We start from the raw sequence: 23,746 nt of genomic DNA, 5'->3' as shown, positions 1-23,746 counted from the left end.
TAAAAGAATATATAAGATAAAAAATGACCTCAGAGCTCTGTGTCAAAAAATCCAAAATAAAATAAAATGAAAACCCCAATGTTCATCTCCCCAATGTAGTATGTTTTTACTGTCAAAGTGTGATGAGAGATCTGCTTATCTGTAGCTTCAAATGTACAGTAGACCCAGGGGTGAGATAGTTGTGTTTCTGACGAGATGATCCTCTTCAGCTCTCTTCTCCACGGTTTCCACTCGTGCTTCCAACTGCGCCTCTTCAATGGACCATCTTGAATCCAGACATACAAAAAAAAAAAACAACCGGAGAAAAACAAACCTTTCTTTCTTAAAATCCTCGGCTGAACTCCCATTGGTGCATTGCATACTGCTTGCTTGGAGAAGGATTTTATAACAAAAACTTCTTTAACTGTCTCTCAGTCTTTAGTCTTCTCTTATCTTCATGTGTACTTCTTAGTTTTGTTCTTAGCTTGCTAATCCTCTGTTTCCGTTTCCTTTTCTTCCTTTACTAGTAAAACCCAACAGTGAGTTTTTCTTATTGACAGCGCTACACTGTCACCTACTGGATAATAGTGATATGCAGGAAAAATCATATCAACCATAACACACAGTTGGAAATAAAACTAGAGACAACCTACCCCCGCTTACAGGCTAAACTTGAGCAGGTTACACATACGTCACATGAAACTCCTCTATTGCAACCAACTGCAACACATGTGGTTACCATGATCACACTGCTTAAAGCTTTATGTTATAGTAGATCTACACAGGAGAAAGATAAATATCACCAACAAAGGGCAATTGTATGATCCAAGGAAAGCCTGCCTACAAATATGGCGTCGCAAACAGAAAACCACGTGATCATGTGACACGTGTGCAAAACCTCAATATGTCACACTACACACTGCGTCACCGCCCCTTTTATTCCAGAACACAGGTTTGTTGTGTAAAAGTCCAGCCTGTCTCACCTCTGTTACTCCTTTGGCTGTGGTCAGTGGTGGCAAAAAAGTGGAATCACCATCTCACCTTTTTTCCGGGATCTGTGTGTAAAAGTGGCTATTAACAGGCCTATGATACAGTACATGTGAACCTCTAAACCTTGTGATGACTGTACATTTTGTAATGTTCTGTGCACTGATCAGTGGGACGACCATTACAACAAGTATTTTGAAGCAGTATATTTAATCAAAACAGAAATATCACATCATTTTGTTTTCTAATTCTGCAAAATATAAGGCATGGGAAGTAAAGAACAGTAGACAAATTACTCATGCTTCCAAAGAAATTAAAAAAAAAAAAAAGATCACTACAGTGCACCTATTTACAGTAGGTCTGTCCTTTTTATTACACTGTAAATCGAAGTCTAATGTAAACAACTCATACAAAGTGTTATTTGTGTGATTTGACAAAACAACTTCTTTAAGTGTCTTAAAATTTCTTTCATTTTTAATCCATATATGATTGGATTTAAGAGAGGATTATATAATATTGTTTGTAAACTCATTACTAAACGTACTGTTTTGGAAAAATTGGAATCCAGTCGAGCTGTAATTATATCATATGCACATAAAAAGGAGAAGCTGAATAAAACCATCAGGTGGGGTAAACATGTCTCTGCAGCCTTTTTCCTGACTTCTCTACCTCTATTATAGGTTATTATAAATATCTTTGCATATGTAAAAAGTACAAAAAGTGCTGGTATAACTGCAAAATTAATCAAACCAACCACACCATATATGGCAAGTGCTGCTGAAGGGACACAGTTAAGTTTCAAGATGGAATTGTTACAGAAAATTCCTGTCAAAGTAAAAGTACAGAGTTTTTTAAAACCACCCAGTAAAACTCCACCTGCAATCTGAGCAACAGGCAAAAGCCAAGCAAGAAAAAGGAAAATAGTCACAGTACTTTTCCTCATGATAGTAGGATACTGCAGAGGTTTACATATAGACACATATCTATCAAAGGCCATGGCTGCCAACAACAAGAAATCTGACGCTGCCAAAGAGTAATACATGAAATATTGAAAGATACAGGCTGGCAAAGATATGATCTGTTTCTCTGATAGAAAGTCAGTCAGTAGTTTTGGGTAGATAACAGTACTGAAAAGAACAGAGTTGAATGACAAAGCTGCAATGAAAACATACATAGGTTCATGGAGGTTTTTGTGAATCAAAATAAGATAAACAATAATAGAATTACTGCACATTATCAGAACATACACCATGAACAAGATGACAAAATAAACATACCTGTACTTATTCATGTCTACAAACCCACCAAATTTTAAATATGTTACATTTGATTTAACATCCATTAAAACAGACCAAGTGACATGAAAACGACAGTGTCTCACACTGAAGGTTCAGTAACATGGAACATTAGTCAAACAGAACTGAGCTTTAAATACATTTAGGGTTTATTTATTTCCACTATTGAGTAGATCAACAGTTTACGTCACATAATAGTTTGTCAAACTTTATTACACTCTAAGGATCTCATTAACAGACTAAACTACAGTACATGTCAACAAACTCTAGAGGTTTATACTATAGAGATGTTACATTTGACCAAGTGGTGGCTGATCAACAGACAACACTGAATATTTATTGAGAAATTATGATATTGTACCTTCCAAAACAAGATAAAAAGTGCTACTTAATAAATCTGTATTAAAGAAGCACCTTTAAAGTAAAGTATGACCCATTTGTCAGTTCAACAGAAATGTTCAAACTTGGCCCCTCCTGTCTTCATTCATTCACTGTGGGTTATTCTAACAATTACACACCCACTTTTTCCACAAACTGGAGCAATAAACAGTTGAAACATATTATTTCTGTAAGCATCGTCAACAGGCAGTGGAACAGGCTGAAGGACCAGTGTGTGTGTAACTTTCTGAGTTTTGTTTCTCAGGCAGAAATGCGGTAACTGACACAAGTTTTTATATGTTGGGATCTGGGCACACAGCGTGAGATTGGCTGGAGATACAAGTTCACTACCTGAATGTCAACATCTAGAATCATCTCTAACACAGCTCAACAAGAGGAACAAAGACAACAGAGGAAGAGAGCAGTGTCTCTGCAGGTAATACTCCTCCATTCACTGATTTCTATGTGCAAGTCGTTGGTGTGTCAGTGGTGAATCTACGTAGTGAGTGGTCCCTCTGCTAGTGAATCTTGGGTAAAAGATACAAGTACATATTCACTGGTCAGTTTCTAGCTCAGATTGTTGGACTCAGAAGGATTTGGCCAAATCAGTTTTTTTTTCTTCGAATAGAGCATTTTGTCTGTTCTATGTGTTCATTACATTGTGTATGTATGTATGCGTGTGTGTGTGTGTGTGTGTATATATATCGGATAATCTTCCCATCCCTAATATATATATATATATATATATATATATATATATATATATATATATATATATATATATATATATATAAAAGCTAAAACCATGATATTTTCTCTAAAGAAAATGGTTAAAACCCTGGTTTATCTATAAAGATAAAACCATGAGGTGGGGTAAACTTGTCTCTGCAGCCTTTTTCCTGACTTCTCTACCTCTATTATAGGTTATTATAAATATCTTTGCATATGTAAAAAGTACAAAAAGCACTGGTATAACTGCAAAATTAATCAAACCAATCACACCATATATGGCAAGTGCTGCAGAAGGGACACAGTTATTATCCGATACATATATATCGGATAATCTTCCCATCCCTAATATATACATACATATATATATATATATATATATATATATATATATATATATATATATATATTAGAGATGGGAAGATCCCTAATATATATATATATATATATAATATATATATATATATATATATATATATATATATATATATATATTAGGGATGGGAAGATTATCCGATACATATTGATACACCGAAATGTGTGTGCACAATCCGAGGGCACTGGTAAAGAATCTGCGAGTAAATTAAATGTTTTGAATGATATCGTGATGCATCGGTTATTGAATATTTGTATCAATAAAATTTGATCCGTTCAATAGAATATATTTTTACTTGGATTTAAAAGTGTTATTATTTATTTGGGTAAAGTTTTTCTTTTCTTCAGACCCATGTTAACGTGCGCCATGGATTCGCAGATGTGTACACTGCACACTAACAGTCTGAGCTCCGTGGATGGACTGTGACACCGATGAATACTGTAATGTCTGTACCTGAATCTGACAAGACTTTGAAGGAAGCGACGACGTGTGGTTTCTGAACATGTACTTTTTACTCGATCAACTGTATTGAATACTGCCGTACATACCACAGATACTTCCTTAAACAGATCAAATACAATACAAATATAGATCAAACAGCGCTACCGAGAATACCTTGCACAGGTGTCTCCTAAAGTGACACAACTTCCTGTATTACCAACATTACAAACACTATATCTATTTGGCGAGGGAGTAAGAAGTTGAGCATCAGAAACATGCAGAGAAATGACTTTGGAAATAAATATTTAAAGGGGGAGTCCGAACTTTTTCAGGTGACTGTATGTGAAGCACGTGTTCTGAAATTGCGCAAAAGCCACTTTGTGAAAAGTCATGGTTTTATTTGATAAATGAAGATTCAAGCTAATTGAATTACACTGCATTTTTTTCTTTTTTTTTTACTAGAAGGAATGTGTTGAATCAGAATGTGCTTAATCGCTATGTATCATGATTTGGGTGTGTATCATATGGTATCATTTTGCATATTATAACAGTGCCTGCCTCTTTTATCTGTGTCCCATTGTTTCTGCGATACATTCCAAACTGCTTCTTTAATTAAGGATTTGACCTCCCCTTTGCCAAATGATATTTTTAAAACATTAGCATCATTTAGCTTTAAGGCGCTTTTTGCTGCCTCGTCTGTTCTCTCATTTCCTTCTATCCCCACATGAACTGGAACCCAGCAAAATTTTACCAGAATTCCTCATCTTTGGAGTCTCAATAATATGATATTAATTTCCATCTCTGGCATTTTCTTTTGATTTTAAGCTTTTAAGTGCTGCAGTTGAGTCAGAGCAGATGAGTCAGGCCTCACCTCCTCTATCCACTGCAGTTTACGAAGACGGCCTGATCTGGGCTCACACATGTGCCATATTCCTTCCATTTCTTGATCATTGATTCATTGAACTCCAGGGGATGTTCAATGCCTTTGAAATTTTTTGTATCCATCCCATGACTTGTACTTTTCAATAACCCTTTCCCTGAGGACACTGGAGTATTCTTCTGCCTTCATGGTGTAATGGTAGTCAGCTTCCCAGAATTATCGCTGTCAGTTCTGCTGTGAATACTGACAGATCATTACTTAATCTTTTACATATGGCTATACCAAATTCAGGGATAATCACACCTGTTCCTACATGGCCATTTCCAGGCTCCTTGCTGGCAAAGACTTCTTCTTCTTCTTTATTTTTTTTAATGGCGACTGCAAACATTATTTGTGCATTTCTGCTACCCTTCACATGTGAATTACCTCTAATGGCTTACATGCTATAATAATACAAATTACATTAAGTGTAAAAAAAAAAAAAAACTCCTTATATTCTATTGCTAATCTTTGTTGTTTTTAAATAATGTATCAGATACTTAATGACTTTATCTCCCGATGATTTGCTGGAATATCTTTTATGTTGAAATATTCTTTTCCTCTTCAAGTTATTTCTTGCTCTTTTATATTTTTGTGAATTTTATAATCACATGCTCTACAGTCTCTGGAATATTATATCTATCACAGTTTCCTGTTTCATGCTTTCCTATTAAAAACAGTCTTATTTAGTCCCGTAGCTGGCAAAGACTGGAGAGTGAGTGAGGCTTACATACTAGGCTGACTGGGGAATGTGCAGCATCTGTGCAGGCAGGTGAGGAGAGTAGGCCTGATGAGGTGTGGACAGGTGAGAGAGTGGACAGCAGGGAGTCCCAGGTGAAACCAATGTTGCTAATGAGGTGGCAGGGTCAGGGAAGAGATAGCAAAGCAAACTGTGATGGAAGCAGCATCTGGAAGTTTAGATAGTTGTAGAAAATAAATACATGGCATCATAAGATGGATTCTTCTTGGAATCAAAACTTCAACTATTTCTGAGTAAGTCAATGAAAGTGGACCAGGTAGGTACAGAAAGGAGACCAACCCTTTAAAGCCTGCAGTGGTGCACGGTCAAAATGACCACATGGCAGTTCTAGGCAGTGGCAGCCGCTCGTCCTTCAGACAGGGGAAGCTCATTGTCGGCTTACATCAAAAAAATTGTTGCTATTTAAACATAAATTCGGCCCTCCGTTCCTTTTTAAGAAATTTGTCAGTGACCTTATTGTACCAAGTAGGCATCTTTTCCAGGAACTTGACCAGTGTCCTCTCAATGTCCAGCAAAGCTAGGCTGCTTAGACGGCCTTGGCCCATTGCGTTGTGGGTGTAAGACTTCAGCCTTTTTAAACAACAGATGCTCCTTTCACTCCGACCTAGCCGACAGTATGATTGATTTAATTATCTACAAAACGATATAAAAGTTGAACAAGAAATGATTAAATTATGTAACTGAAACAAGAAAACATTGAAATTATGTTAAATTGAAACAAGGAAGTACAATGAATGTGTTTTATTTACAGTGCAAGAAATGAACGAGTAATTTCGTAGTAGTTTCTCTGATTTCACAGCAGAATGCGCGACGGTATTAAACTGAACTGTGTCAGTGAAGGAGTAGATCTGAAAATAGCTGTCAATCAAACGGGATTCAGCCTTTTGACTGATCCTCCAATCAGCATGTGAAATCCCAGCGTCCAGTCCGGCCGAGCTCTGCCCACAGCTCCATTCACCCCCAGAGACACCAGGCATCCGGGGGCGGGACAATATCGTGGCATTTATCCAATTACCGTCCAGTTTTGAGGCAGTGAAAAAAACAGTTCAACTCAGTCCCATTGAAGTCCATGGACGCCAGGCGTCTACGGGCAAATGCATTGACCATAGATCGTATGAGAAAACAGCGCAATGGGAATGGATGAGAAGTGAACAACATCAAGTCCGTTGATTTGTGGTAAAGCTGATTCTGAACGAACTTGTCTTTGAGATGAACGTGTTCTAACACATTTGTAGTTAATGAAATGTCAACACAACCGTACATATTTAACCATTTAATTTTCTAATTTTTGGGGAAGCCGGGCTTCCCTTGCAGTCTATGAGAAATTGCCTCTGATTCTAGGAGGTACTTCATTGTTGGTGGTTCTAGTGTTATGTTTTTAGCAGCTGACGAGTCATCACCAAATGTCAAATCTGTTCTTTATTTAACAAAATAGAGCGTACCTGAAAACTTGCTGATGTTATGCATGTGTTATCACTTTAGCTGTTGTCAGTAACAGGTAGCTGATGGTTTGCAGGCCAGCCCATATTCCACATTAGCTGTAAAACACAAGACCTGGGTGGTCAGAGCCGTTTTAACTGTGTTGAAAACAACTTTATTCAGCAAGCACTTCTGAAATATACTACTGACCCTGGTGAGACAGTGGAGGCTATTTTCTGTACTTCATACTGACCCAACAAAGGTATTGAGAAAATTATAACAAGGTTCTAATATAGAATGAATCTTAAAGACCTCAGTGATCCACAGCAATGAAAATAAATCAACACAAGCTACACATGGCTACATGTGTTAATGTTGTGCCAAATCATGACAAAAGTAATCTCATGACAGTTTCCCATTACAGCTCATCTAGACCAGACTCTTAAGCTACATTTAGATGGTAACGATCTGAACTGAAAACGCAAATTTGTGTTTTCACTTTTAGTTCCACGTTTAGATGTGTGTTTTGGAGGCAAAATCTGCATACAGACGGACATGCAAAAGCATGTGCAATTTCCCATTTATCAATATAGTATGCACACCAGGTGGCTAGGTGGCATCACCACCACTAAGACCAACCAGGGTAGAACCTTTGTACTTCTCTTCCTGTTCTCATCCACAGGTGTCTGGTTTACCTCCGCTGTATTGGTGCATCAATAATTTGCTTAAAGTAGTTAATGTGCCTTTTCTGCTCTCTACTACTCTATAAAGAATCGTGGCAATTGCTGAAATGACTCTTGGATGTTAATTAGACTGGCTGGGGCAACTTAAAAGTCTGTCGCAGAGAAATTATCCAGCGTTGTTGTTTTCATGTACTGGCATGTGCCTGTGATGTAAAGTCTACTTGATGAGAAAACACAGTTTTGTGCTTTCAATTCTTTAGATGGTAACGTGAGAGTGGAGCGCTTTTAAGAGTTCCACTCTGGGAGATGGATTCACTTTTTTGCGTAAAGCACATCTGATGAAATATTTTGTCATTTTCACCCGAGAGCGTTCTTGTGTAAACTGGGCCTTACTTTAGAGACATTATTGCCATTAGATTTCACGTTTAATAGTAAAGACACCAGTATCAGCATCGTATCTCAGAAGGACTTGCTAAGATAACACTGTTGTCACTGTTGGTTAGCAGCTAAACTGGCTGACTGGGTCTAGTGTGTTGACAGCTGACACTGCACACATTAGTTGCTAACTAACAACTAACATCAGTGGCTATCGAAAGTTAATTTGGCTTGCTTACTGTCAGTATGAGTGAGTGCTGAGTACTGTCGGTTCTACTATGAGAGCAGCTTTATCATGGCAGATTCTTTTCAAATGTGTGCTGTATGACTTTTCTGCATGGACACTTGTTTCTTCGACTGAAGAGCTACACATTTTTTTTTGTTTAGCTGTGCTAGACAAACCTACACACAGCTGTATTTTTGTTTGTTTGTTTTTTTAAAATATGACAGTAAAAAAAAGTTTCACTTGGTCTTTGGGTCACAATTGTCCCCCCTCTAGCCCCTGGCATCTGAGTTCCATTGTAGTCCAGCAAAGAGTTAGTGCCAGTCTGGAACCAGTTTTTTTGGCCAGGCTAAGATTATAGAGCTGGTCCTAAGCCAGTACTGAAATAACCCTGGAAATCCTTTAGTGAAAAAGGGGCTTTGTTTGAGTACTGGCAGGATGTCCAACTGGGAGTCAAAACTTTGGCCTAAACAATTCCTTTGCTTTGCCACTGCATTTTTAGAAAATGTTTGACGAGGGATCAGAGAGCATCTTCAGTCTGGAACGAGTAGAATCTGAAGCAAACAATAATTTATTGAGCACTGATCAGCAAAATGCAATGAGAAAATCTGAGAATAGAATCAGTAATGCTTACAAAGTTTGGGTTTGGTGTCTTTTTCTTTCGTAATTCAGACGTCCCATTTTGGTATCCTCGAACTTGATTTCATCATTTTTAATAGACCTCACATTATAATGCCTTGAACACAACAGTTAAGACAGTGGTTCCCAACCTTTGTTGGCTTGTGACCCCATTTTAACATCACAAATTTCTGGCGACCCCAGACATTCAAAACAGAGACATAGTTTTTGATAAAATTAATTTGTTTTTGATCATGTAGTAGTTTTCTATACTATGTTGCAAATAAATGGTAATTTAGTCTATATAATGCATATTATTATGATGTATATTATTAAGTGACAGGAAAACAACGCTGTCTTACACTGAAGGTTCATTAACATGGAACATTAGTCAAACATAACTGACCTTGAAATACATTTACGGTTTATTCATTTCCACGATTTAGTAGATCCAACAGTTTATGTCACATAATAGTTTGTCAAACTTAATTACACTCTAAGGATCTCTTTAGCAGACTAAACTAAAGTACATGTCAAGAAACTCGGGAGGTTTATACTATAGAGATGTTACATTTGACCAAGTGGTGGCTGATCCACAGACGAATATTTATTGAGGAAAAACCTAAATGGTCTTTGAGGTTAGGACAGCATCAGTATACCTGTACATAGGACAAATGATGTGTATCCTTCTAAATCTGTGCCCTCTTTCAAGACTCTCCAGTCTGTGGCCTCAAAATTCCCCTGTAGTGCTGAAGAGGCCTCCTCAGTCCAAACCTGAACCGTTATGATGGTCAGTTTTATCTTACAGATAAGAGCTTAGTAGGCTGAGATCAGGTTGAAATATGTGGACCGGGTGATGTTCAGTTCACATAGGACTGAAAAGACAACATCAGTGCAGGCCCCTAACAATGTACTATCTAGGATCTAGACTCTTAACCTCAGGGCAGGGAAGAATAGGGGAGTTGTTGATGTTGAGGAAACTACTAAACATTTCTCTATGACACAGACTGTTGAGGATTTCTTCCTGAAGGTTAACCTGAGTTTCCCATGTGAATGTGACAGTGATTGGTTGTTTGTCTCTTTGTATGTCAGCCCTGCAATGAACTGGAGACACCTCCAAGGTGAACCCTGCCTTTGCCTGAAACGTAGTTGGGATAGGCTCCAGCACTATAAGGATAAAGTGGTTCAGAAGGTGAATGAAGAAATAGGTTTACAACTTGAAGTTACTCTGCACTAGTGAAGGTTGATGAATCCCAACATTTCTTGATTACTTATAAAGTTTGTCTGTCGAAAAGTAGCGTTGGAACGCACTGTTGTTCCATTCCCTTAACAGCTTTATTTGAATTGTATTGTACTGCAGAAAGTAGTGTGATGCTATAATAATGGTGAGAAAAAGATAATTAACAATGGAAGACAGACAAACCATTGTCACACTTAAAAATGTCCTCCGGAGAAATCGCAAAGAAAGTCAAAGTGCCAATGAGTACAGTCTCCTTCACCATCAAAAAGCACTCAGAAACAGAAGAAAACTCTGACAGGATGTGGACTAGCAGACTCAAAACCACAACAGAATCAGAAGGCAAGTTTCTGGTAGTCAACAGGTTGCATGACAGGCAGCTCCAAGGACAAAAGCTTCAAACACAGTTTCATTGTTGACATATTAAGCAAGTCTGTGTGACATGTCAAGTTGCGGCAAGAAAGGCATTACTAAGATGTCAAAATAAGAAAAAGAGGCCTGTCTGGGCCATGTAACAATGCCAGTGGACTACTGAAGACTGGAAGATAGATAACAGTACTGAAAAGAACAGAGTTGAATGACAAAGCTGCAATGAAAACATTCAAAGGTTCATGGAGGTTTTTGTGAACCAGAATAAGATAAACAATAATGGAATTACTGCACAATATTTTTTCATCTTGTTCATGGTGTATGTACTGATAAACATACTTGTACGTATTAATGTCTACAAACCCATCAAGCATTAAATATGTTGCATTTGATTGAGTGGAGGTGTTTAAGTATCTTGGGGTCTTGTTCACAAGTGAGGGAAGAATGGAAGGAGAGATCAACTGGTGGATCGGTACGGGTTGTGGTGAAGGCACTGAACCAAAAGGTAAAGCTCTTGATTTACTTGTCGATATATGTTCCTACCCTCATCTATGGTCAAGAGCTATGGGTAGTGACTGAAAGGACAAGGTCACAGATCCAAGTGGTGGAAATGTGTTTCCTTCACAGGGAGGCTGGCTTCACCCTTAGAGATGAGGTGAGGAGTTCAGCCATCAGTGAGAGGCTCAGAGTAGAGCCACTGCTCCTCCACAATGAGAGAAGCCAGCTGAGGTGGTTTGGGCATCTGGTCAAGATTCCTCCCTGGTGAGGTGTTCTGGGCATGTCCAACTAGGAGGACACCCTGGGGCAGACCCAGGACCTTGGAATCCCACCAGAGGAACTAGAAGAGAAGGCCAGGGAGAGGTTAGTCTGGGCTTCTCTGCTCAGGCTGATGCCCCCACGACCTGGACCTGGATCTGGAATGGGTCACCAGATGAAATGGATGTAGATGGATGGAAGGATGCATGTATGCTGGAGCCATTGTAAGTGAGTGGAACAAGACCCACCCACATTTAACATCTGGAAACGATGGCATTTTCAGCTCACTGTCAGTAAAATCCATTCAGTGGTGCTTGATCTTGGAGAGACAGGTTAAACAAATGCCATACCGTGTTTTTGCTCTTTCCTTGTCTGCCACGCTGCGCTACTGACTCAAATCTATTCTGTTGCAACAAAACTCTGTATGCCACATTTTCACTACTCTGTGACCGTGTCTGTCCCAGGGGCTCGTTCCTGCTCTGGCTCCTTAAATCATTAAGCTCAGCGCTTTTCTGGGCTAGTTGGTTAAAAGTCTGCGCTTGCCCAGTTCCACGTTCCAGGGCTGATTTTAATGCAGATCTCGAAAATCCGCGTTAAAATGAGGATATATTCTTGTAGCTTCGTTTCCCTTCATTTCTGTCATGTCTTTCCTATTAAATATTATTTACATTTCAAAAAGACAATTTTTAACAGAAGTTTGACAACATCTTTGATGATATCAGATTTTTCCCATGGACATTTTGCAGCGATAAAAACAAAATTTTCCATGTGAGGATTGATCTGCTCAGGGAATTTTGTTCTCTGCGTTGATTTATTGATAGCTATTGATTGATCAGGGCAAAGTATATCAAGGGACAGAGTGTGTGTGACTTTGAGAGATGAATGAATGAATGAGAGCGGTATGGGGGTGGAGCCGGTGAACCAGTGTGTGAGTAATATGGAATGTGTGAGTGGACGAGAGTAACAGAGCAGAGTTGAGTTTTTCTATACAGTCTGTTTGTCCTGTTGTTCAGCGTGGTTACAGCCAACAGTAACCGTTTAGAGTTCTGTTAATAAAGTCACCTGCCGAATAACTTGGGTCATCCTTAGACGTCCAGCACGATATATGCGCATAAATAATTCAGTTCAATTCAGTAGGGTGGGGGGCACATGGAGACAGCCGAGGGGTACATCTATAGTGAGATGAGGGTGAGGATCTCCATCCAGACACGTTAGGGTAAGGGAGGAGGTCCAGTGTCACAGATAGCCTATAATAATTCTTCATTCTAACCATAATGCTGTCAGATGACTGGAAACAGCGGGAGCGGTGGCATTTGTTCTGGGTGAAATAGTGAACGCACCCATTAGCAAACACCCTTCAACACAAACAATAAGCAAACGATGGTTTAGCGAACGCAACAAGCCCAGAAACGGATTTTGTGTCCACTGACCCATCTTTAGTTTGCCATTTGTGTTGAACATGTAAACGGGTGCGTTCCCAGAAACGAGTCCCAGGTAGGCTAACGCTGTATGAATCAAAAGGGCAGATCACACAGTGGGTCTGGACACAACTGTCACTACAAGCTACATTGTGTACGCCTGTTGTTTTTAAAAGCATTATGTGATTCTTACAGCACTGAATTATAGATCACTAATAGACAGAATGTTCTTTTAACAGTTACTAGCAGCATTGTACCCATGGTTCCTTGTACAATAGCGCCCTCCCGTGGTGTAACAGTGGCATTGCACCCAAACGCCCTCCCGTGTCCCATGTTTGCAACATCAATCGGACATCGATGGGACGGACACCGGACATGGGGTGGGGCTGAAATGTGCATTATATAGTGGGATCTACCATGCTAACTACTCTGTGTGTGTGTGTGTGTGTGTGTGTGTGTGTGTGTGTGTGTGTGTGTATACACCCACGCATATGTGTCTGTATGTGTTTGTGTGCAGCCATCAATCATATCGTAGCAGCAAAGAGAAAATGTTCTGGCATCCAAACATTTTTTAGTGGCCCTAAACACAAAGTAAGAGCCCCATAGCCTAACACTTTAAAAGATAGTTGATTAAAAAATGTTAAGAAGAAAAAAGTGAAATATGCTATAATGTAGAAGTGTTGCATATGTCATTAGGCAGCAGAGAGGACAAGAGGCACAGCAACAGAGCAGGAGACAGACAGAGAGTGAAGTAAGTTTGAATTTTTGTCTACCAACATTATGAAAGGTTCTCAGCTCTTTTTCTCTAATTAAACTAATTTGCCCATTCTTATCTATATTGTATTGATCTGATTGTGACTGATCGGCCTTGGTGGAGGTCTGTGCTCTCCGAATGCTTTTCTAGTTGGGTTTGGAGTAATTGTGTCATAATTAAGTCAATATTTTCAGAGATTTTTGCAGACATAAAGGGATGAAGAGATCGTCTAAATTAGTCATTGTATCATTTTCTGTACTTTTAACATTTTCAAATTAGTGCTGGGCAACAATTGAAATTCATAATCACAATTAATGGATGTGGAGTGGATTTCTGACTAATCATGATTAATTGTATAGTTATATGCGGGGGGGGGGGGGGGGGGGGGTTGCCGGCATCAACAGTGTGTATTGCCTTTAAGTGATATTTCAGACTTGAAGTACTCTGGTGATAAAAAAAAAATTATTCCACATTGCAGAGCAAACTTTGTCCTTCTCAAGCCCACCATCTGAAGACATTTAAAATGAAAATGTCCATGTAAAAGACCAGTACTTTTCTCCATGTTTATGTCCCCACCAGTTTATTTCCAGTTGTGAGTAACTGACAGGAGTCTTAAGCCCACCCCAAATGCTGTCATTGGTTGAAACGCATGATGACACTGATTAGCAAACCAACCCTGATCCACATCCCCCTCTTCCTGTGACCCATGGTTTACCTACGTATATTCACAGAGCGAGAGCAACCGACTTTCAAAATAATATGTGATGTTCAGTTGTCCTCTTACAATCTGTCGACCCTACTGTCACAGCACCAATCACACATGTGATTAATGCTTCACTGACATCAGGAACATTTCCTACAGTATTTAAACAAGCGCAGGTAACACCACTGCTCAAAAAACCTTCCCTCACCCCCACTCAAGTGAAGAATTATCGACCGGTCTCACTCCTCCCATACCTTTCTAAGACCATCGAAAGGGCGGTTTTCAAACAGGTCACAGAATTCTTCTCCCAAAATAACCTCCTTGACATCAACCAATCTGGCTATAATTCGGCCACTCCACTGAAATGGCTCTGTTGTCTGTGACAGAAGCCTTGAAAGAGGCTAGAGCAGCAGCCACGTTCTCAGTACTCGTTCTACTCGACTTATCAGCAGCATTTGACACTGTCAATCACGATATCCTATTATCCATACTCTTAAACATGGGCATCACAGGCCATGCACACTCCTGGTTTCAGTCATATCTCACTGGTCGGTCCTTCAAAGTGTCCTGGTTAGGGCACACATTTGCAGTACACTGTCTCACCACGGGGGTCCCCCAAGGCTCTGTGCTGGCCTCCCCGCTTGTGTTGTCAAACCACTACAGATGGTCCAGGATGCAGCAGCGCGTCTGGTCTTCAGTCAACCTAAAAGGGCACATGTCACCCCCTTACTCATTGAGCTACACTGGCTACCCATAGCTGCCCGCATCAAATTCAAATCATTAATCCTAGCCTACAAAATTCTCAATGGGTCTGCTCCTACCTACTTAGGTGGGACCACTCCACTCATCTGGGGAACGTTGTCTGGTGGTCCCGAAACCTTGTACAAGACAATCCAGGCTCGTTTCATGTGATCTCCCAAACACTACTAGAACAGAGGCGTCCCTGCCTATCTTCAAGAAGCTCCTGAAGACCCAGCTCTTCCAAGAGCACCTCCTGTCCTAGCACTGTCAGACATTCCATTTTAAATATTTTAACCTATTTAACCCTGACCACATTTTCAGGGGAAAAACGCCTAAAAAGACATACCCAAAGTAAATGACGAATTACTTATAATACTTATAATTAGGTTTATATGGTTGCTCTTGGTGTCTATGGACATTTAGAGACCTCACAAAATCTACTCCCATTGTCTAAAATATTGTATCTATTACTATGCCTGAGTAAACTGTAACAGACTAAAAGAGAAATTAGAATTTTTTTATCCTTGCCTGTTTTTTTTCGGCTGGATTGACGATATGTATAAATTAATCATTCGTGTCAGAGATTTTTAATTGCATATATTTCACCCCACAAAGATTAAAAATCATGTTTGAACATTAAAGTTTGCACTAAAATACACTTTTGATGTACTTTTATTAACATTAGGGTCTAAACTTTGAGCAAAAGTTGAAAAAAACATCCATTGTCGTGATTTATTATATTTTTTATAGTAGATGAATATTAGTATAATTTTTTTCAGCCTGCAGACGGGCTGATAGGGCTAAAGGAATAAGGTTTTTCCCAGGATTATCACAGATTTTCCCAGGATCATCTCTGGACCTGCAGCTGCAGTCCTGCCTCTCTCCTGCCTTCATTGTCATCACTCACTTATCCTCAACTGCTTCCATGTGTCTCCCCCTACTTCCCCCCTTCTCCCCCTCTCCCTGTCTCTATCTCTATCGCTCTCTCTTTTCTCCTCCTTTACTCTCTCTCTTTAACCCCAACTGGTCAAGGCAGACGGCAATCCTCTAGGAGTCTGGGTCTGCTCCAGGTTTCTGCTGTTAAAGGTGTTAAAGTTGAAGTTTTTCCTCACCACTGTCACCAGTCACAAGTGTTTGCTCCTGGAGGATTCTGTTTGGTTTCTGTAAATTGGCTTAGAGTCTGGTTTTGACCAACTCTATATATAAAGTGTCATGAGATAACTTTTGTAGAAATCTGGCGCTATATAAAATAAAATTTGATTGATTTGATTGGTTTTCCCCTGTAAGTTACTTTGGAAAAAAGCGTCTGCCAAATGCATAAATGTAAATGTAATGTAATGTAAATGTTAAAAGCAAGCAAAGGGGGCCCTCTAGTGGTTGGAATAAGTTGCACTAACGTATGTTTTGTACTTGCGGTGTTACCGTAGTATGTTTGGACATAAGAAGGAACTAACAGACATGTTTCTTTCACTCAGTTTGTATGGCCCGAAAAACGTTTGCCTGTGAGTATTTTATGTTCAGTTGTTGTAAGAATGAATAGTATAAAATATCTCTGATGTGAACCTTTGTTGCTGGATGAAAAGACGTTGTAAATCTTAAATTAATCTGTAAATGCTAATCGTTAGCATGTCTATGGATTTTCCCATTCAAGTTAGCATCGAGCTAGCAGTCTTTTTCCCACTCATTTAAATGTATAATGCCATGTAAATGTACTAAGGCAATGAACATAACTGAGACATATTTTGTATGTATGTTGGAATTTTACAGTGAGTCTCAAGTAAAAGATTTGGAAAGAAGTTTTTGGCATCCGGCTTTTCTTGGGAAACCTGTTGTCTATCTGCCGAGCTAATTGCTACACACACACAAGCAGGGGCAGAAGATGAATCATAATAAAACAGCATTAATGTGAGATAAAAAAAAAAAATGTTGGCGTTATTTAATGAATGTATTAACGCAATAATAACGCATTAACTTGCCCAGCCCTATTTCAAATATGTGATCTGACTGGGTCAAACCTCTGAGGGAAATTATAAAATGGATCTATAGTTCGTCTCTTGCTATAGCTAGATAAAAGTACCAAACCATGTGTTCAAATGCGCCAGAATACAGGAAATAGCATCTACTCATTGCAAACTTTTCTGGGGAGGACCCCCAGACCCCCCTTTAAGTTGTCTCACCCACATTTGTTTTACCTCCGGTCCCCATGGATGGATATTTGATTGAATGTCCATTAAAACTCATTTAGAGATGTTTTCTTCCTCATTCTCGGAGTGGGGTTAGAAATGGTACATACTTTACTTTTAAGGTTCTCAGATTATAATGATTCTGAAGCTCTTTGTATCTTTATTTTGGAAGGTTCAATATCATAATATCTCAAATATTCAGTGTTGTTTGTTGATCAGCCACCACTTGGTCAAATGTAACATCTCTATAGTATAAACCTCCAGAGTTTGTTGACATGTACTGTAGTTTAGTCTGTTAATGAGATCCTTAGAGCATAATTAAATTTGACAGAAACTGCTGACCCGCTAGATGAACTCATCCTAAATGTATTTAAAGGTCAGTTCTGTTTGACTAAGGTTACATGTCACTGAACCTTCAGTGTGAGACACTGTCGTTTTCATGTCATTTAATCTGTTTTAATGGATGTTAAATCAAATGTAACATATTTAATACTTGGTGGGTTTGTAGACATGAATAAGTACAGGTATGTTTATTTTTTCATCTTGTTCATGGTGTATGTTCTGATAATGTGCAGTAATTGCATTATTGTTTATCTTATTTTGATTCACAAAGACCTCCATGAACCTATGTATGTTTTCATTGCAGCTTTGTCATTCAACTCTGTTCTTTTCAGCTCCGCTGTCTACCCCAAATTACTGATTGACTTTGTATCAGACAAACAGATCATATCTTTGCCAGCCTGTATCTTTCAATATTTGATGTATTACTCCTTGGTGTCTTCAGATTTCTTATTGTTGGCAGTCATGGCTTTTGACAGATATGTGTCTATATGTAAACCTCTGCAGTATCCTACTATCATGAGGAAAAGTACTGTGAGTATTTTACTTTTTGTTGCTTGGCTTTGGCCTCTTGCTCAAATGGCAGGAGTTACACTGGGTGGTTTTAAGAAACTCTGTACTTTTACTTTGACAGGTATTTTCTGTAACAATTCCATCTTGAAACTTAACTGTGTCCGTTCAGCAGTACCTGCGATATTTGGTGTGTTTTGTTTGATTAGCTTTGCACTTCTCCCAGTGCTTTTTGTACTTTTTACATATGCAAAAATATTTATAATAACCTCTAAAAGAGGCAAAGAAGTCAGGAAAAAGGCTGCGGAGACATGTTTACCCCACCTGATGGTTTTATTCAGCTTCTCCTGTATGTGTGCGTATGATGTGGTTATAGCTCGACTGGAATTAAATTATTCCAAAACAGTACTTTTAGTGTTGAGTTTACAAATGTTACTATATAATCCTCTTTTCAATCCAATCATTTATGGATTGAAAATGAAAGAAATTTTAAAACACTTGAAGAATTTGTTTTGTCAAATCACACAAAAATAATACTCTTTATCCTGTGAGATATTTATATCAGACATTGATTTATTGTTCACTAAAAAGGATAGACCAACTGTCAACAGTGGTAAACAGAAACACAATTCTAAGTCTTATGTCCTGATTTGGAAGAATGTTTAATGTGTCTGCTGTTCTCTGGCCCCCTCCTCTGTCACTGCTGAATGAACATGGTCTGATACCAGTGCAGTGGTGGGCCGTCAGGACCAGTAAGGCCTTCTCTGCTGGTGTAAATATAATCAGAAACATTTAAGACCCAAATTGTAATTTTTTTTTTCCATGAAATTGTTTTAATTTCTTCCCTATAGACTATTCTCTTGGCTGCACTGCTTCCAGTATGTGGATGTGGATGTAATATATTTTGTCCAATCAGATTTCAGTCTCTATGTTTTGCCAGGGTTCATCTAATCTAATATGTCGACAGTATCACCGTCCTTTTCTTGCTAAATATGATTTTCTAAATTTTGAAAACCATTTGAAAAGCGCTAATCTCTGTTTACTCTTTAAAATTGCCCATGGCGCTGCTCCTCCTCTGAGAGGTTTTGTCTCGTTGACCTCAGAAAAAACTACTTGAGTCACACACTCATCCTCCAGAGGAGAGTGCAGTGTCCCTAAACGTAGGACCGTTCTCGCTAAATCAGCCTTTTTCTTTTTTTGCTGTGAGTTGCTGGAAGTTTGCCAACAGAGATTCTAACCTGCACAGGATTTCAAATGTTTGCACGTCTGACAAAGCAATGACTACCATCAAATCAAGATCCTACACATTAGGGCTGAATGTGGTTCTGAATGACAAGAACTCATGTTATGTCTTGAACCTGTGTGTGTGTGTGTGTGTGTGTGTTAGTGGGGGGGGGGGGGGGGGGGGGGGCAGAGTAAGAGAGTGGGAGAGTGAGAGAGTGTGCATGAAGCATGTTACATGGGATGTGTGAACAATTGTAGAGTAATTGTTTGATTGATATGACATATGTAAGCTTGTTCTGTAATTACTTATTAATTGGTCTTTTAATTTATATTCACCAACCTGTGTCATTTATTTATTTTTAACCATCAACCTGTCCAGGGTCTACAGGTGTAAAATAGCGTTTATGCTATAACCTGGCACCAAGCACCTTTCCTCTGACTCTGTTTATGTCAATGTATTGTTGTGCACTGTCCCTGTACAGATAAAGGCATACCACACCATACCATACCATATCATACCATACCATATCATACCATACCATACCAATCTGCCCTGGGCCTTCAGAATGAGAAGTGATGGCCCATGTTACTTAACCCATAAAAACCCAGTGTGACTTTTGTGTCACTGGGTCTCGCAATTCCCTAATAAAATTTTCTCTATAATTAACCTTTCTTCAGTGATTTATCACCATTTATTATAATAGTATCCTCTGTATTTGTCATTTTATCAGTATAAATCAGGTGTTATCCCGTATTACATTTACTGACCATGTAGATGTTCATAAAAGCTCAGAATAAAGATGACTGTTATAATATCAGAAACAGAGAAAACAGAAGAAAAAGTTACTACGGTAACTTAGTAGATAATTTTCCACACAATACATCATTAACTGAACATAAACCCAGTGTCTCCAGCCACTGTTACTGATCCAACTATATTGGGTTTTACTGGTGAATCAATGTGTAGAAGACAACGGTGTTTCCACGGTAACTACAGAGCCTCTGAACGTCCAAATGGGTCATATCTGATGACCATGAAAAGATGACAAACTGTAGTTTACACCAATTTTTGATATGAATTGATAGGATTAATAGATCAAAGGGTATTAAAGGGGTCATTTTTTGCTAAACTCACTTTTATTAGTCATCGGTACATTTATTTTTGTATTTGGACCCTAATAGTTCCAAAACTATGAATTTGAACCCTCCAGGTGCTGCAAAGCCATATTTATATTCATTTTGGCAAAAAAATCGAGTGGATTTCTACAACCTGTTTCAATTCCTGCTTAATTTGTTACATTTTATAACTAGCTACATCATGACATTTGCACAAATAAGGTCAAGACTTCCGACGAACATTTCTCAGAGTACGACAGAATTGTTTGTCAGCAGCAGCGGTTGTAGTCCAGACTGAAAATATGTCCAAATTTTGAGCCGATTACCTAAAATGTTCAGTTGTTGGTTGTATTAATGAACACAAGTGGCTGAATGGGACAGAAATCACAGTCAACAACCTGGAGGGGGGTGGGGTGTGAAGTGGCTCATTTGCATTTAAAGGGCCAGCGCTCAAAACCACCTTTCTGGTGTCATTACTCAGAACTATCTTTTGGTTTACCTGTTTTTAACTTAGAAGTTTGTGATGCAGTATTTTCGGATCATTTGCTCGTGCTATTTGAGGGTGCTCTTGCCTGTGCCACACAGTTAAACCTCGCGCTGCTGCCCAACACTGTCGCATCATTAACCCTTCCACTGCTGCGCAGTTCTAAGAGGTTTTCAGTCAGACTTGTAACGGTGTCACTGAGTCTATGGACGAGGATACGGAGGCAGTTAGCTTATGGTTTGATTCCACCTGCCAATCTGTTTTAGACACCATGGCTCCATTAAAAACCAGGCAGTCTAGGACTAAATCTGAGCCCTAGCTAAATGACACTACTCGTGCTGTCAGACATGAGTGCCCTAGAGCTGAGTGGAAGTGGAAAAGGGACAAACTGCAGGTGTCATTTCAAATTTTAAGGGACTGCTGGCGTCATTATCAGAAAACTGTGAAAGATGCTAAAAGATGCTATTTTTCTGATATTCCGTCGAACTGTCATAAGCCTCGTGTTTTGTTTAAGACCATTGACTCTGTTCTTAATGCCCCCCAGACTGTCTGTATGGAGTCCACCCCTGCTGTGTGTGAACAGTTTCTTCATTTCTTCATTGAAGGTTGCCTCCACTAGGGCTTTAATCTCACCCTCTGCACATGTCACTTCAGTCTCTGTGTCCTGCTCTTCTGTCTTTGACAGGTTTGAACCTGTGACTCTGTCTTTGTTACAGAAGACTGTTGGTCAGTTGAAGCCCTCAGGTTCCCAGAATGATGTGGTCCCTCCTCGACTATTTACAGCTATACCTACCGATGTGGCATTTCTCACAGCACTTAGTAAAAGTTTGAACATGAACAACCCGCCTCCCTCCAAAGCCCCGCCCACTTCCCCTTGCCTGAGCTCTGATGCTCGCCTCCTCTCACCTGATGCGCGCGGAGGAAGCGGAGGGGCAGGTCCGGTCCACTTCGGTGTGTCCGAGGACCCCTCCCTCAGTAATCAAATGCATCATCCACCTGCCTCCGCGAATTTTTCCGTGGGCATTTGAGGTTTCATAGTCCATACATTTATCATCCTACATAATCCTACACTGTGTGACACCATGTACATGTACCTGTATGAGTCCCACCGTCTCAAAAGCTGAGCTTTATGCAGACCTGTTCAGTCCAGTACAGCTGACTTCCGGACTTTTATTTCCATCCTTCATTCATCGGACTCCTGTTTGTTCTCCTTAGTTGTTGTTTCTGTTAATAAATCCGTTTTTCCCCTTCCACATGAGCATTTGAGTTCTATCCATACACATCTTAGAAAGACTGTGGTCAGTGACAGGAGAAGCAGCGCGACTGATGCGTCAGATTCAGAGGGACACATATAGGATGTGGAGACGGCGATAATGGATCGGATGCTGGACGGCCGTAATGGATGATTGACAGGAGGCTCAGCCAGGTTCAGCCAATTATTTTATTCGGACCGAATAAAATGATTGGTCAGACTTTTATCAGAAATATATGAGAATTAAACATTTTTGAGTTTCAATACCTGGTGGATTTCTTTTACATTTTAGTTTAACACACGCTTATTAGGAGCATTTTAAGATGACAAAAGAAAAGTGTAAAAATGCCACATCATACGGTATAGCTTTAAAAAGGTTCTCCCCACCATTAGGGCCCTCCATTCTGATTCTTGTTAACAGCAGTTTGTCCTCAGGTGTAGTCCCTAAAAACTTCAAACATGCAGTAGTGAAACCTTTGGGTAAAAAACAGGACTAGATACTGCAGTTCTTGCCAATTACAGGCCTATCTCTAAATTGCCTTTTATCTCAAAAATTCTCGTGAAAACAGTTTGCACACAACTAATGTTTTTTTCTGGAAAAGCACAAAATTCTCGAGGTCTTTCTATCTGGTTTTAAACCCCTGCACAGCAGTGGATCAGCTCTTTTTAGAGTTTTTAATGACATCTTTTTAGCCACTGACTCTGGTGACTGTTGTTCTTGTACTTTTAGATTTAACCGCTGCTTTCAACACAAGAGCCGGCGCTTGGAGCCTGTAGCACGGGTTGGAGTTGGCATTAATGAAGTAAAAAAAAAAAAGACATTCACCAGCATTAAATAAAATATAAACAGCAGAAGAGTGCAAATTTGTAATAATTTATAGCTGCGACCTGATGGAGAGCATTGCTCAGAACTAGATTCATGGAGGAGCAGCTTGGTCTCCCGGTTCACTGCGGTTTAGAGCCCCTCCAAGCCCCACAGGAGCTGGGGCTTTGATGGCGCTAAGCGGGGCTTGGAGGCCAGAGCACAGCTTGGTTCTGAGTTCTGTAAACGAAACTAGTTCAATGATCCTTAAATGGAACTGGTTCCGTAAACCAGAACAGTCTGGCAGGTTTGGTTAAAATGGGATACCCACTCCTCTACGTTAATATTTGGATTAAAAGCAGTTAAAAAAGCAGTATTAAAAAGTTCAGAAAACTGACTGGCGGACATAGAGTTAAAAGTATGACGACAAAGGGGTAAATAGTGACTAAAAGGTGGTTTGGATAAGATTACATTAAATAAAAGTGCTTTATGGTCCAACACACAGATATCCTTAAGCTCGAGGTTGTCAGGATTGAGACCGAGATGAATTACAAGATCAAGTGTGTGACCTTTTGAAGGTGTGGGAGCTTGTATGATCTGTGTGAGATTAAAAGATTCCAGTGTATCCATAAAATCAGAGGCAAGAGACTGAGCAGGGCAGCACACATGTATGTTA

The 23,746-nt window shown here is 39.4% G+C and overlaps 2 protein-coding genes across 2 annotated transcripts; one reads left to right on the top strand and one right to left on the bottom strand.

Annotated features, from left to right (window-relative positions):
- Positions 1 to 1,357: 1,357 nt before the first annotated feature.
- On the bottom strand, positions 1,358 to 2,314 carry LOC115412044 (olfactory receptor 6N2-like). Its single transcript, XM_030124342.1, has one exon. The coding sequence runs from the start codon at positions 2,306 to 2,308 to the stop codon at positions 1,358 to 1,360; it is 951 nt and encodes a 316-aa protein (XP_029980202.1). The 5' UTR covers positions 2,309 to 2,314.
- Positions 2,315 to 17,802: 15,488 nt separating this feature from the next.
- Positions 17,803 to 18,726, top strand: LOC115412043 (olfactory receptor 11A1-like). The gene has a single exon (XM_030124341.1). The coding sequence runs from the start codon at positions 17,803 to 17,805 to the stop codon at positions 18,724 to 18,726; it is 924 nt and encodes a 307-aa protein (XP_029980201.1).
- Positions 18,727 to 23,746: the final 5,020 nt, after the last annotated feature.

The sequence above is a fragment of the Sphaeramia orbicularis genome, chromosome 21 (assembly GCF_902148855.1).
Source record: "Sphaeramia orbicularis chromosome 21, fSphaOr1.1, whole genome shotgun sequence".
NCBI classification, from domain to species: Eukaryota; Metazoa; Chordata; class Actinopteri; order Kurtiformes; family Apogonidae; genus Sphaeramia; species Sphaeramia orbicularis.
This window is presented reverse-complemented; position numbering and strand designations above follow the sequence as displayed.

Coding starts and splice junctions, on each gene's coding strand:
- LOC115412044 (XM_030124342.1), bottom strand. CDS start 2,308: ATGGATGTTAAATCAAATGTAACATATTTAAAATTTGGTGGGTTTGTA.
- LOC115412043 (XM_030124341.1), top strand. CDS start 17,803: ATGGATGTTAAATCAAATGTAACATATTTAATACTTGGTGGGTTTGTA.